Source organism: Heterodontus francisci, chromosome 18 (genome assembly GCF_036365525.1).
Source record: "Heterodontus francisci isolate sHetFra1 chromosome 18, sHetFra1.hap1, whole genome shotgun sequence".
Lineage (NCBI taxonomy): Eukaryota > Metazoa > Chordata > Chondrichthyes > Heterodontiformes > Heterodontidae > Heterodontus > Heterodontus francisci.
Genome location: NC_090388.1, coordinates 12,807,004 through 12,819,891, shown reverse-complemented (window position 1 = coordinate 12,819,891; position 12,888 = coordinate 12,807,004). Strand labels below are relative to the sequence as shown.

General features: G+C 46.1%; 1 protein-coding gene across 1 annotated transcript in view; it reads right to left on the bottom strand.

Moving 5' to 3' along the window:
- Nucleotides 1-7,731: 7,731 nt before the first annotated feature.
- Nucleotides 7,732-12,888, bottom strand: part of LOC137379796 (epiphycan-like) — a 46,644-nt gene continuing 41,487 nt past the window's right edge. Inside the window, exon 6 of the mRNA XM_068051177.1 lies at nt 7,732-8,613. Within this exon, the coding sequence (XP_067907278.1) occupies nt 8,446-8,613 (168 nt within the window). The 3' untranslated portion in view covers nt 7,732-8,445. The remainder of the gene's footprint in view (nt 8,614-12,888) is intronic.

The following is a 12,888-nucleotide window of genomic DNA, read 5'->3' as shown; positions in this document are numbered from 1 at the left end:
CCTTACAATCGAATCCCCTATGACTATAGCCCTTCCACTCTTTTTCCCGCCCTTCCGAACAGCAGAGCCAGCCACGGTGCCATGAACCTGGCTACTGCTGCCTTCCCCTGGTGAGCCATCTCCCTCAACAGTATCCAAAACGGTATACCTGTTTTGGAGGGAGATGACCGCAGGGGACACCTGCACTGCCTTCCTGCTCTTTCTCTGCCTTTTGGTCACCCATTCCCTGTCTCCCTCAGCAATCCTATTCTGCGGAGTGACCAATTCGCTAAACGTGCTATCCACGACCTCCTCAGCATCGCGGATGCTCCAAAATGAGTCCATCCGCAGCTCCAGAGCCGTCATGCGGTCTAACAAGAGCTGCAGCTGGACACACTTCCAGCACGTTAAGGAGTCAGGGACATCAGCCGTGTCCCTGAGCTCCCACATTGAGCAAGAGGAGCATAACAAGGGTCTGAGATCTCCTGCCATTTTTAATCTTAAGCTTAACTTAGTCTGAACTTAGATAAATGAAAAAGGAACGAAAAGTTTTTACCAATCACACGAAAAAAAAAATAGAAAAAGCCTTACCTTATCTGCACATCACCGAGTCCTTTTTTTTTTGTTAGAGGAGGAGGGCGGGTGGGAGACACTACAGGTGTAGTGTCTCGGGTTCAGCCACTGCCCAAATATATAGGACTTACTTACCCAGCTGCCACCTCGCTCTCCCTGTCGCCGCTGCAAAAAGAAACTGCCAAAACAAAAAGGTAAGTTTATATAAGTTGTAAACTCACTTACCCAGCTGCCACTTCGCTCTCCCTGTCGCCGCTGCAAAAAGGAACCAGCTGCCACCTCGCTCTCCCTGTCATCGCTGGAAAAGAAGGTTCCTCAAATGAGGCCATATGGGTAGAACTTAAAAACAAAAAGGGGGCAATCACTTGGCTGGGAGTGTACTACAGGCCTCCAAACAGTCAGGGAGAGATAGAGGAGCAGATATGGAGGCAAATCTCAGAGAGGAGTAAAAATAATAGGGTAATAATAGTAGGGGATTTCAACTATCCTAACATCAGCTGGGATAGTCTTAGTGTGAAAGGCTTGGGGGGGGGGGGGGGGGTGGGGGGGGGCGGAATTCTTAAAATGCATACGGGAGAACTTTTTGAGCCAGTACGTAGAAAGTCCTACAAGAGAAGGGGCAGTACTGGACCTAATCCTAGGGAATGAAGCTGGACAAGTGGTAGAAGTGTCAGTGGGGGAGCATTTTGGGGATAGTGACCATAACTGTAAGATTTAAGGTAGTTATGGAAAAGGACAAAGACGGACCGGAAATAAAGGTACTGAATTGGGGGAAGGCCGATTTCAGTATGATAAAACAGGATCTGGCCAAAGTGGACTGGGAGCAGCTACTAGTCGGAAAGTCTACATTAGACCAGTGGGAGTCATTCAAAGAGGAAATAATGAGAATTCAGAGCTAACATGTACCCGTTAAGCTGAAGGGTAGGACCAACAAGTCTAGGGAACCCTGGATGTCAAGGGATATAGAGGATTGGATCAGGAAAAAAAAGGAGGCTTATGGCAGATTCGGAGCTCTGAAAACAGCGGAGGCACTAGAGGAGCATAGAAAGTGTTGGGGGGGTACTTAAAAAAGCAATTAGGAGAGCAAAGAAGGGACATGAAAAAACACTGGCGGGCAAGATAAAGGAAAATCCAAAGGCGTTTTATAAGTATATTAAGGGCAAGAGGATAGGCAGGGAAAGTGTAGGGCCCATTAGGGACCAAAGTGGCAAGCTGTGTGTGGAGCCGGAGGACATAGGTGAGGTTTTAAATGATTACTTTTCATCTGTGTTCACTATAGAGAAGGACAATATCGCTGTAGAGATCACGGAGGGGGATTGTGATATAATTGAACATATTAGTATTGACAGGAAGGAAGTATTAGCTGTTTTAGCGGGCTCAAAAGTGGATAAATCCCCAGGCCCAGATGAGATGTACCCCAGGCTGTTATGTGAGGCAAGGGAAGAAATAGCAGGGGCTCTGACACAAATTTTCCAATCCTCTCTGGCCACAGGATAGGTACCAGAGGACTGGAGGACAGCGAATGTGGTACCATTATTCAAGAAGGGTAACATGGATAAACCAGGTAATTACAGGCTGATGAGTCTAACATCAGTGGTTGGGAAACTATCGGAAAATATTCTGAGGGACAGGATTAATCTCCACTTGGAGAGGCAGGGATTAATCAGGGATAGTCAGCATGGCTTTGTCAGGGGGAGATCGTAAGGGTAAGAGCCCATGGGATCCAGGGCTATTTGGCAACTTGGATCCAAAATTGGCTTAGTGGCAGGAGGCAGAGGGTGATGGTCGAGGGTTGTTTCCATGAGTGGAAGCCTGTGACCGGTGGTGTACTGCAGGGATCGGTGCTGGGACCCTTGCTGTTTGTAGTGTACATTAATGATTTAGACATGAATATAGGAGGTATGATCAGTAAGTTCGCAGATGACACGAAAACTGGTGGTGTCGTAAGTAGTGAGGAGGAAAGCCTTAGATTACAGGACAATATAGATGGGCTGGTAAAATGGGCGGAGCAGTGGTAAATGGAATTTAATCCTGAAAAGTGTGAGGTGATGCATTTTGGGAGGACTAACAAGGCAAGGGAATATACAATGGATGGTAGGACACCAGGAAGTGCAGAAGGTCAGAGGGACCTTGGTGTACCTGTCCTTAGATCACTGACGGCAGCAGCACAGTTAGATAAGGTGGTTAGGAAGGCATATTGGATACTTGCCTTTATTAGCTGAGGCATAGAATATAAGAGCAGGGAGGTTATGATGGAGCTGTATAAAATGTTAGTTAGGCCACAGCTGGAGTACTGTGTACAGTTCTGGGCACCACACTATAGAAAGGATGTGATTGCATTGGAGAGGGTGCAGAGGAGATTCAACAGGATGTTGCCTGGGCTGGAGCATTTCAGCTATGAAGAGAGACTGAAAAGGCTAGGGTTGTTTTCCTTAGAGCAGAGAAGGCTGAGGGGGGACATGATTGAGGTATACAAAATTATGAGGGGCATTGATAGATTAGATAGGAAGAAACTTTTTCCCTTAGCGGAGGGGTCAATAACCAGGGGGCATAGATTTAAGGCAGGAGATGTAGAGGGGATTTGAGGAAACATTTTTTCACCCAGAGGGCGGTTGGAATCTGGAACGCACTGCCTGAAGAGGTGGTAGAGGCAGGAACCATCACAACATTTGAGAAATATTTAGATGACCACTTGAAAAGCCATTGCTTACAAGGCTCCGGGCCAAGTGCTGGAAAATGGGATTAGAATAGGTAGATGCTTGACGGCCAGCACAGACACGATGTGCCGAAGGGCCAGTTTCTGTGCTGTATGACTCTATGAGATGGTGGATAGGCTTTGGGGAGACAGGAGGTGAGTTACTTGTCACAGAATTCTTAGCCTCTGACCACCACAGTATTTATGTGGCTGTTTCAGTTCCGTTTCTGGCCAATGGTAACCCCCAGGATGTTGATAGTGGGTGATTCTGTGATGGGAATGCCATTGAACATCAAGTGGAGGTGGTTAGGTTCTCTCTTGTTGGAGATGGTCATTGCTTGGCACCTGTATGCCACGAATGTTACTTGCTACTTAACAGCCCAAGCCTGAATGTTGTCCAGGTCTTGCTGCATCTTGACATGGGTTGCTTCAGTATCTGAGGAGTTGTGAATGCTGCTGAATGTGGTGCAATCATCAGCGAACATCCCCACTTCTGACCTTATGATGGAGGGAGGGTCATTGATGAAGCAGCTGAAGATGGTTGGGCCTAGGACACTATCCTGAGGAACTCGTGCAGTGATGTCCTGGGACTGAGATGGTTGGCCTCCAACAACCACAACCATCTTCCTAGGTATGACTGCAAACAGTGGAGAGTTTTCCCCCTGATTCCCATTGACTCCAGTTTTGCTAGGGCTCCTTGATACCATACTGAGTCAAATGCTGCGTTGACGTCAAGGGCAGTCACTCTCACCTCACCTTTGGAGTTCAGCTTTTTTGTCCATGTTTGTACCAAGGCAGTAATGAAGTCAGGAGCTGAGTGGCCCTGGGGTAACTCAATCCGAGCGTCGATGAGCAGGTTATTACTGAGCAAGTGCTGCTTGATAGCACTGTCGATGACCCCTTCCATCACTTTGCTGATGATCGAGAGTAGACTGATAGGGAGGTAATTTGCCGGGTTGGATTTGTCCTGGTTTCTGTGGACAGGACATACCTAGGCAATTTTTCACATTGCCAGGTAGATGCCAGTGTGGTAGCTGTACTGGAACAGCTTGCCTAGGGATGTGGCAAGTTCTGGAGCACAAATATCTTCTATCCTGTGCTTTAAGACCATAAGAACAACATCGATGAGCCTGATGGCTTTTTCTGCAACCTGTTTTCAGCGAGGTGGCATACCAAATGGAATTAGCGGCTTTCATTCCAGTTCCAAAAACTTCAGTAATTAAATACATTTTTAAATTTGCATACCTACACCTTGTAAAACAGTAAGAGGTATAGTATTCACACACAAAACTAAAGCCCTCGAATGTGATCATATAATAATTTGGCACAGTAACAATTTTCCATTTTTTCAGTGCATGTTAAAAGGACTTTTTTAGAGCTTGAATTATTGAATAACATGTTAAGAATTGTTCATTTCGGTCCTGTGATTTCTGGGATCTATATACTATCACTAACCAGAACCACTGCAGATTAGAGCAGTTGCCTGCAGGTGGAACTGCTGAAATAAAAGCAAATCACTGCTGCACAAAAGGGGTAATTCTCCATCTTTGTGCTGTCAGCAAGGAGCTCCTGACCTGGGCACGCTTATCAGAAATTCGGACACATCTATGCATAACTTTTCTATTACTGCAGTTTAAAAGGTTGCAAAATCAGGTGCACTATACCTTCAAGTTTGTGATACAGCAATACTGGTGGCTGAGATTTGCTACTGAAAGCCAGAAAATTACTCTTAAAGTATAGGAGTTTCAATACAATCAGTTGCCAACAATTCTACAGTTGTTATTTGTGTACTGGTATCCAAATTAGATCGGGACCTTGATCAGGCATTAGGTTTCTTCAAAGTAAAGGCAGATAAGGCACACAGCTTTTGCTAAAACCATTCCGTTCATTGTGGTCAAGTGGGATAAATTGACGCCCAAAAGCAGGTAGAACATAAGTGCTCTCCCTTGTAATTCCCCTTCTCTTTGCCAGTTGGTTTACAAGGTCTGTATCCACATTTTTGGGCAGTTCATAATGGAACTGCAGAGGTCCTTGCCCACCCTCTCCTTTGGAGAATGATTTGTCAGTCAAAAAACTAAATACCAGGAAAAGGTTTTCACACATATGTCTTTGCTGTCAGCACTCTCGCCTTTCATTATCTGATTGCTGTTAGTTGGATCTTGATATGTGCAAATTGGTTACCTCGTTTCCTACATTACAATGACTACACTTCAGAAATACTTCATTGGTGGTAAAGCACTTTGGGACATCCTGAGGTTGTGAAATGTAACAATGATTTAAGCCTTTTTAGCTTAATATTAATAACCTGCTAGAAACCCTTAGCAAGTGTATCTTTTAGATGGTAGCATCTCCGACTATAAAAGCGGAGAGGGGAGCAATCATTTTGGTTTACTCCAACGTAAACAATGAGGATCTGATTTTCTGATTCCTTGTTTGTACCTTCAATTTGCGATAGTATTATCGGCGAGGCTGTCAATGCTCACCGTTATACAGCCTTGCTGTTATTACTGGATAAAAATCAGCAACTTCTGGTGGCCGCACATGTGCAGTTAAATGTGGCAATGTCTGGAAGTTGATGTCCGAAACATCCTGCACCTCCAAAGGGGTGTGCTGTCGCAGTCTTCGCTAATGCAGTCTACACAGAAATCACTGATTTGTCTTGAACTTCAACTAATGACCCACTATTTATTATTATTATTAATGAACCACTATTCTCATTGTAAAGAATGATGAAGTTAAGCCTTGTCCAATCAGAAGTAACTTGAGTTTTTAATGAGTGTACTAAGCATTAAATACTGATGAATAACCTTTCTGGCCCTGCAAACAGAAGAAAATCTAAAAATTGTAGATTTAAAGAAATATACTTTGTTAAAGTTTGTTTATTTATTGTATTCAATTTATTGTATGTTTTATTGTATTTAAGTTTTCCCTTAATCCCATGTGTATTTCCCAATCTTTGGGCCGACTTTTGGTCTGATGATGGGGGTCACGGCAGGGGCCAGGAGGCGGGGGGAGACCCTGCCTGGCCCTCCGTCAGACCCCTGTAGCTATTTAACAGTGAGCAGGCAATTAAACTGGCCACCATTCGAGACGCTGTCCCTTTAGGGACGAGCTCCCGCCTCCAAGAGCTGCTGGCCAGAGGGTCGGCAGCTCTGCAGTACCAGCAATACCACTGGGAGCAGTGGTGACTGTTGGTATTCCGGGAGGCCCTGCAGCATCAAGGATGTCAGAAACCCCAGGAGAGGTGAGTTGGGGCGGGGTCATTCAGGCAGGCCCTGGTAAAAGAGTGAAGGTTGGAGAGTGAGAGTGAGCTTAAAAAAAAAGTGCTGGAAATACTCAGCCGGTCTGGTAGCATCTGGGGAGAGAGAAACCTGCTGAGTATTTCCAGCACTTCCTGTTTTTATTTCAGATTTCCAGCATCTGCAGTATTTTGCACACCCCTTTGGAGGCCTCCAATTTCTTGACACAGCGGGGGGCAGTTTAACTGCTTGGAGATGGATACCCAATGGCAGGCCAGGGGGCCATTGCTCCAGAAAGGCCTTTAGGCCTCCCCGCCTGCCTGGGTGCGGATGCAGCCAAACACTTCCCTGTAGAAGGATCGCAACTACCCACATACCCCTCCCCAACCCCCAAGCCACCCACAGTGGTGGCCTGGCTGCTGAATCTTTTTTATTTAAAGTTTTAAAAAAGCTAGTGAGAGGGCGCCTCCATGTTGAAGCACCCTCTCAGTTACTTACCCTCTACTGCAGCCTGCTGCTCCTCTTACACTGGTAAGCCTCTGATTGGCCCTCCAGCTTTGAGAGCCCGCTGTAACCTTTAATTAGACAAGGAACCTGTCTCCATGCCAATTAAAGGGTCGCACCGGTCAAAGTCCCAAAGAGTGACTGTATCCCCTTTGGGACCCGGAAACAGTACCAACTCCTGTTTCCCACACCTGACGCGAAAATTCAGACCTAGGAAGGAGTTTGTCATTCCCTGATCTCTAAATCATGAAACCGGACATAGCAGCCAGTTAAATGGTGGGTGTGGATCCAATCAGACTGCAGCGCCCCCCCCCCCCCCTCCATCCTACCCCCCATGAGAATATATATAGGAGACCTTCTGGACTCAGCAGTATTCCTCAGATTTTCTGGCAGATTGAGGATGGTGGGCATCTGCCACTGGAATGCAAGGTAGGTTACTTCCCTCTGACCCCAGAAGGTCTTGTCAGGGTCAGCAGTGGAGGTCCTCGACAGGTATATCCTGGTACTTAAACTGTGAAGTGTCCCCATGTGCACACCATCCCCTTTGCCACTCTGGCTCAAACAAGTCTATTCCAGAGATAAAGAAAGCAGCTAAGTGAGGCCTAAAGGTTAAACAAAATGTTTTAAACTTTAATTTACATAAATAAATGAATGCATTGTACTTAACATTGTAAGCCAGGTTACACATTAGTAACTGGCTTATGGTACTTTAAAAAAAAATGCAGTTCAAAGAAATGGCTGTTGCAGACATATTTCACTTGGTTCAGCTTGCTTGTCCCTCCTTAATCAGCACCAAAAAAAAGCTAATGCTGCTGCATCAATGTCTAGTTATAAGTAACTTTTTAAATTTGTCTTGACTGGTTGCATATAACAAGATCTATTTTATTTTCATATTAAGAGGCTTTTAAAATAAAATATTAATGAGACATTTATTCAAGCTGCAAGTACAATTAGGAATAATGGTTACAAGGCAGACTGGGTCCATTAGACTCGAACAATAAAGTAAAATGCTTCAAAGGAATGAAAAGGCAAGAGAAATTGTTCTGTTCATAGAGTCAGGCTTAAAACATGAAATAAGTTGAATATGCATTGATGGAGCATATATATCGCTTAACAAATAACAAAAAATTATTAACCACATCATATTTATTTTATTTGGGAAGGTTAATACAGATTGGATTCAAAGTAGTTTTTTTATTAAACATTTACAACTTTTCCTTTCTCTTACTTCATTACCTAGCATTTAAAATAATTATTTTGTATAGTGTTCTTCCTTTACTAAGATTATTCAATTGTTCATTAGAGCATAAGAAATACAGTGGGTGGAGCATTTAAACAGATTCCATGGGGAAAAACAGGATTTGCCTTTGAAAATCCTAAGCACGATAATAAAGGGCTTTGGCCTGCTGTCATGTGTTTTTTTTTTGTCTGTACTGTAAACAGAATGATGGATCACTAATAATTGCCATAGGGCACATGGGGGAGACAGATATAGGCGTGAGGTGTTTTGCTTAGATTAATGGGATTTCCATCCAGTCGAATGAGCTCCAGTGCCTTGCGAACATAGTGTATGTCCTTTGAATTACAGAAAGTGTCATCATCAATCTGCTGAACATTGTTGTTCTGAAAATATGAAAAGAAAATAAATAAATTAGTTTAACAGGATAGAAGTGATGTTATATTTCTACCCTTATGTTTAAATCCTTTTATGGCTGTGCCCTTCCCTATCTCTGTAGCTTCTTTCAGCCCTTGTCTCCCCCACTGTCCCCAACCACTCTCTCTCTTCCTCTAACTCCAGTTTCTTGTGGAATCCCCCTCTTTGTCCCACAATTAGCAGTCGTGCCTACGTGCCACTCTCTGGAATTCCCTCCTAAACATACAACCATACAAGAAAGTACAGAAAGCTAGCTGATGCATCAAGTTTGTCCCAGACTGTCATGGTGCAGCAGCTGGTGCACACCAAACCCCCATCCACACATGCTGAGACCTTCCCCCCCGATCCAAAACAATCCCCCCCCCCATCCCCACCCCCACCCAAAACACTACCTGCCCCCTCCACCTCAACCCCCAGCCACCACCAACCAGCTGCACCATATCCTGAGAGGTGCAAAAAAATTTTTTTTGGCCAATTTAGAGAAAGAATCTGCCCCCCCAACCCTGCCACCCAAAGGCAATCAAACAAGGTTCACAAGGCCACAATGTTTGGGAGACACATCGTTCAATACCCCACCTAGCTGCTGTAATGCAGTTATGTCAATCACACTCAGGGACTTTTAGACGTCTACCCTGAATCCACATTTGCTCTGCGAGCTGCCAAACTGTTCCAAAATAAAGCCCTCCACCTCTTTCTCTCTTCCTTTAAGACCATCTTTCAGGTTCACCTCTTTGACCCAAGCTTTTGGCCACCTGTCCTAATTTTTCCTTCTTTTACTGGCCAACTGTTTACCTTACAGCTCTAAGAAGCGCCTTGGGACATTTTACTATGTTACTTTTCACTGTTCTACATGACAAGCAGAGTTAGTGTTAACCATCTGAGATTTATGATGGCATGATTTAGGGTGCTTTTACACGACAGCTGTTGGGTTCCAGCAAGGCAGAACTGCAGTTGCATTGCTTGGTTCCTGCTTGGCTGAACTATAACAGGCTTGCTGAGGAGGGATCTGTATGTTACTTGGATAATGGCATGAGCAAAGTTTTCTCCCAACAGTTAAAACATATACAAAAGCAAAATATTTCAGATGCTGAAAATCTGAAATAAAAACAGAAAATGATGGAAATACTCAGCTGGTCTGGAAGCATCTGTGGAGAAAGAAACAGAGTTAACGGCCTGAATTTTACCGATTGGGTGGATGGTCCAGTGCAAGGTGGAAATGCGGATTAACGGAACTTCCTACGTGATTTTACCATCAAGAGCCAATTCCAGACCAGCAGGCGGGGGAGCAGGCCAATTAACGGTTGTGGACAGGTCAGCAGCTTGCACGCAGCTGCCATTTTTAAAGTCACATGTGCAACAGTCAGGCAGGTGGAAGACACAGGCAGAAAGGAGGGTGTCAACATCAATGGAGGCAGCAGAGGAATGTCGTCAGAACGAGGAAGGATCACTCCACGATTCAGCGATGCCTTCTTGGAGGTGGTCCTGCAGGCAGTCAGAGTAAGGAGAGATAGCCTGTTTCCAGCAAAAGGAAGGACGAGGCCAGCAAGCCTCACCAAGAAGGCAAGGCTGAAGATGCCAGACATTGTAAGCAGCCAAGGGGTCGTGGCAAGAACCTGGATCCAGTGCAGGAAGAGATTTTAATGACCTGCTGCGGCCCGGAAAGGTGAGTGATGTTTAGAGTTGCAAACTGGAAGCCCAGCATTAATTAAAAGGCGCATTAATGATAAGGCACCTATGCATGGGGAAACACCAGGTACCAAGGTCCACACTGAGGCACCCAGTTCACACGCAACTAAACCCTCAGGTCAGTCATGGTTGAATGCTGCATTGAGATGGCTGAATGGCCTCCTCACTATGCCATCCCAGTGGCTTGATGCAGCACATTTACAGTGTCTCAGAGTGACCACCATAGATGGGCCATGAGACAGGAGTGACATTGCGTATGTCTGTGCTTGCAGGAGATGTACACTCAGAATGCCAGGGAGTGTCAACGAACCGGAGGTGGAGTGCCTTTCATCGTAACACCAGTGGAGGAGAAGGTCATGGAGATCGGATGGGTCATAGCAGGGCAGCCTGTTGCTGAGGGCAAGGCAGCTGTGGAAGCTATGGAGAGCGAGTAAAGTGATGGTTGCATCCAATATTCCCTAGACCATGTGTGGCCTGTGGCACTTGTATGGGCCTTTACCATCACTGGAAGCTCCTGACCAAGGGAGGCACCAGGGCTTGGTAGAAGGAGCAGCTGTTTCACTTAAATCATGTCTCTCTACTAGGTACAGCAGCAATGAGGACAGACCAGGGCTCCTGCAACACTGGAAAGCTCAGAGGATGTAACACCATCTCAATACACTGCATCACTTTATGCCAGTGCACACGCTACCACGCTCACATTGGTGGGCTTTGTTGCGCATGTAGAACAGGTGGCACAATCTGGTGAGCACTGCACTGACGCGCAGGAGTAGGTAATGAAGGCCGTGACAACTGTGGTCACTACCCCTCGGAGGAGTAAGGAGAGGCCCATTGATCCGTGCAGATGGCGAGCATCGGGTGTCATCAGCAAAGCAGCAGATGCTTCAGCAGCAGCATCAAACATGAACATCTGTTGGAGTTTCCAGACGCAGTGAAGTCCCATTTGCAAATGATGGAGGAATCCATCCATGCCATGAGTGGCTCCATATCTCTGGCATGTGACCACATGACGTCCTCCATTAAGACAGTGACGACCCTCATGGATTGACACATGGAGCATAACACTAATTGGATGCAGGGGTTGCATTCAGACCTCAACAGTATGGCCGCATCCATGAGGTCTATGGAGCGATGGGTGGGTGAGATGGGCCAGCCACGCATCTCCCCCTTGCCTGGAACTGAACCACTCCACACAACATTAGGAGTGAACATAGGGCCTGAAAGAGCAGTGTCTTCCTCTGGCTTCAGCGCTACTCCCCTCTGGAGCAGCAGGTTGTGTAATCCGTAGCAGACAACAATGATGTGGGATACCCTTGAGTATTGCAGTAAACCCCCAGCTCGATCGAGGCATCAAAACCTCATCTTCAAAAGGCCAATGGCCTGCTCAATGGTGGCCCTTGTAGTCATATGGCAGTGGTTGTATGTGTCCTCTGCCTCTGTGTTGGGGTTGCGTATAGGTGTCAGAAGCCATGACTTCAGTGGATACCCCTTGTCCCCCAGTATCCAACCATGAAGATGTTCAGGCTGCCTGAAGAGCTGAGGCAATTGGGACTAAGGACGTTGTGGCAGCATGATTCGCTTACGGTGATTGCAGACGACTTGAACATTGAGAGAGTGGAATCCTTTCCTGTTCACAAAAGCACCTGGCTGTCTGAGGGAGCCTTGATGGCCACATTAGTACAGTCAATGATCCCTGCACCTGGAGAAATCCTGCCATGGCCCCAAAGCCAACTTCCCTCCGTGCCTGACTGGCCTGATTGGTTGTGAATTTGATACATTGGCCAGCCAGACAGAACATGGCATCTGTGACCTCCTTTATGCAGCGATGGGCCGCTGACTGAGCGATGCCACATAAATCTCCAGACAATCCTTACAGGTGTAAAAATTGAGTGCCAAAATCATCCTTAAGGTTACAGGATTGGGTGTTCGTCACTTTCCATTGGCATCAACTCCTGTTCCAGCATAGCACACAGCTCCACCACTACTACCCTGGAGAGATTGGTGCTCAGACATCTCGATGAAACTGAGCCTCTGATGCTACACCCTTTAAGATGGGTAGTGTCTTCTGAAACCATGAGGCTGCCCTCTTGTACCCATGTGCCCAGCCCGTCCACATCCAATGGTTTCTTCAAGCCACTGGAGCTCCACTGGCTGCTCCATGTAGCTGCATCTCCATCTCTGTGCCACTCTCCTCTGCACTGAAGGAGCCAAAGTCTGAAAGCATTGATCCAATAGCCAGATGAAGCCTCCACTGTGGTGAGCCTCTGAAGAACCTTGTCCTGCCTCCAGTAGCTACTGTGGACCTGGGAGACACCTTTCCATTAGCATCACTTCATTTTGACCCCACTCTTGATATTGTCTCCAAACTTGATATTGTCATTTCTTGAAGACAGCCTGCAGACAGCTTCACAGTATGGCTTCCAGTTACCTCCAAAACTCAGCTGCTGCTGAGATCTCGCCTACTTTGAGTCGGAAAAAGTAGGAAAATACCTGACAATTGCCTGTTTAATTACCTTAATTACCTGATCCCCGGTGATCTGTCAGCCACTGATCCATCC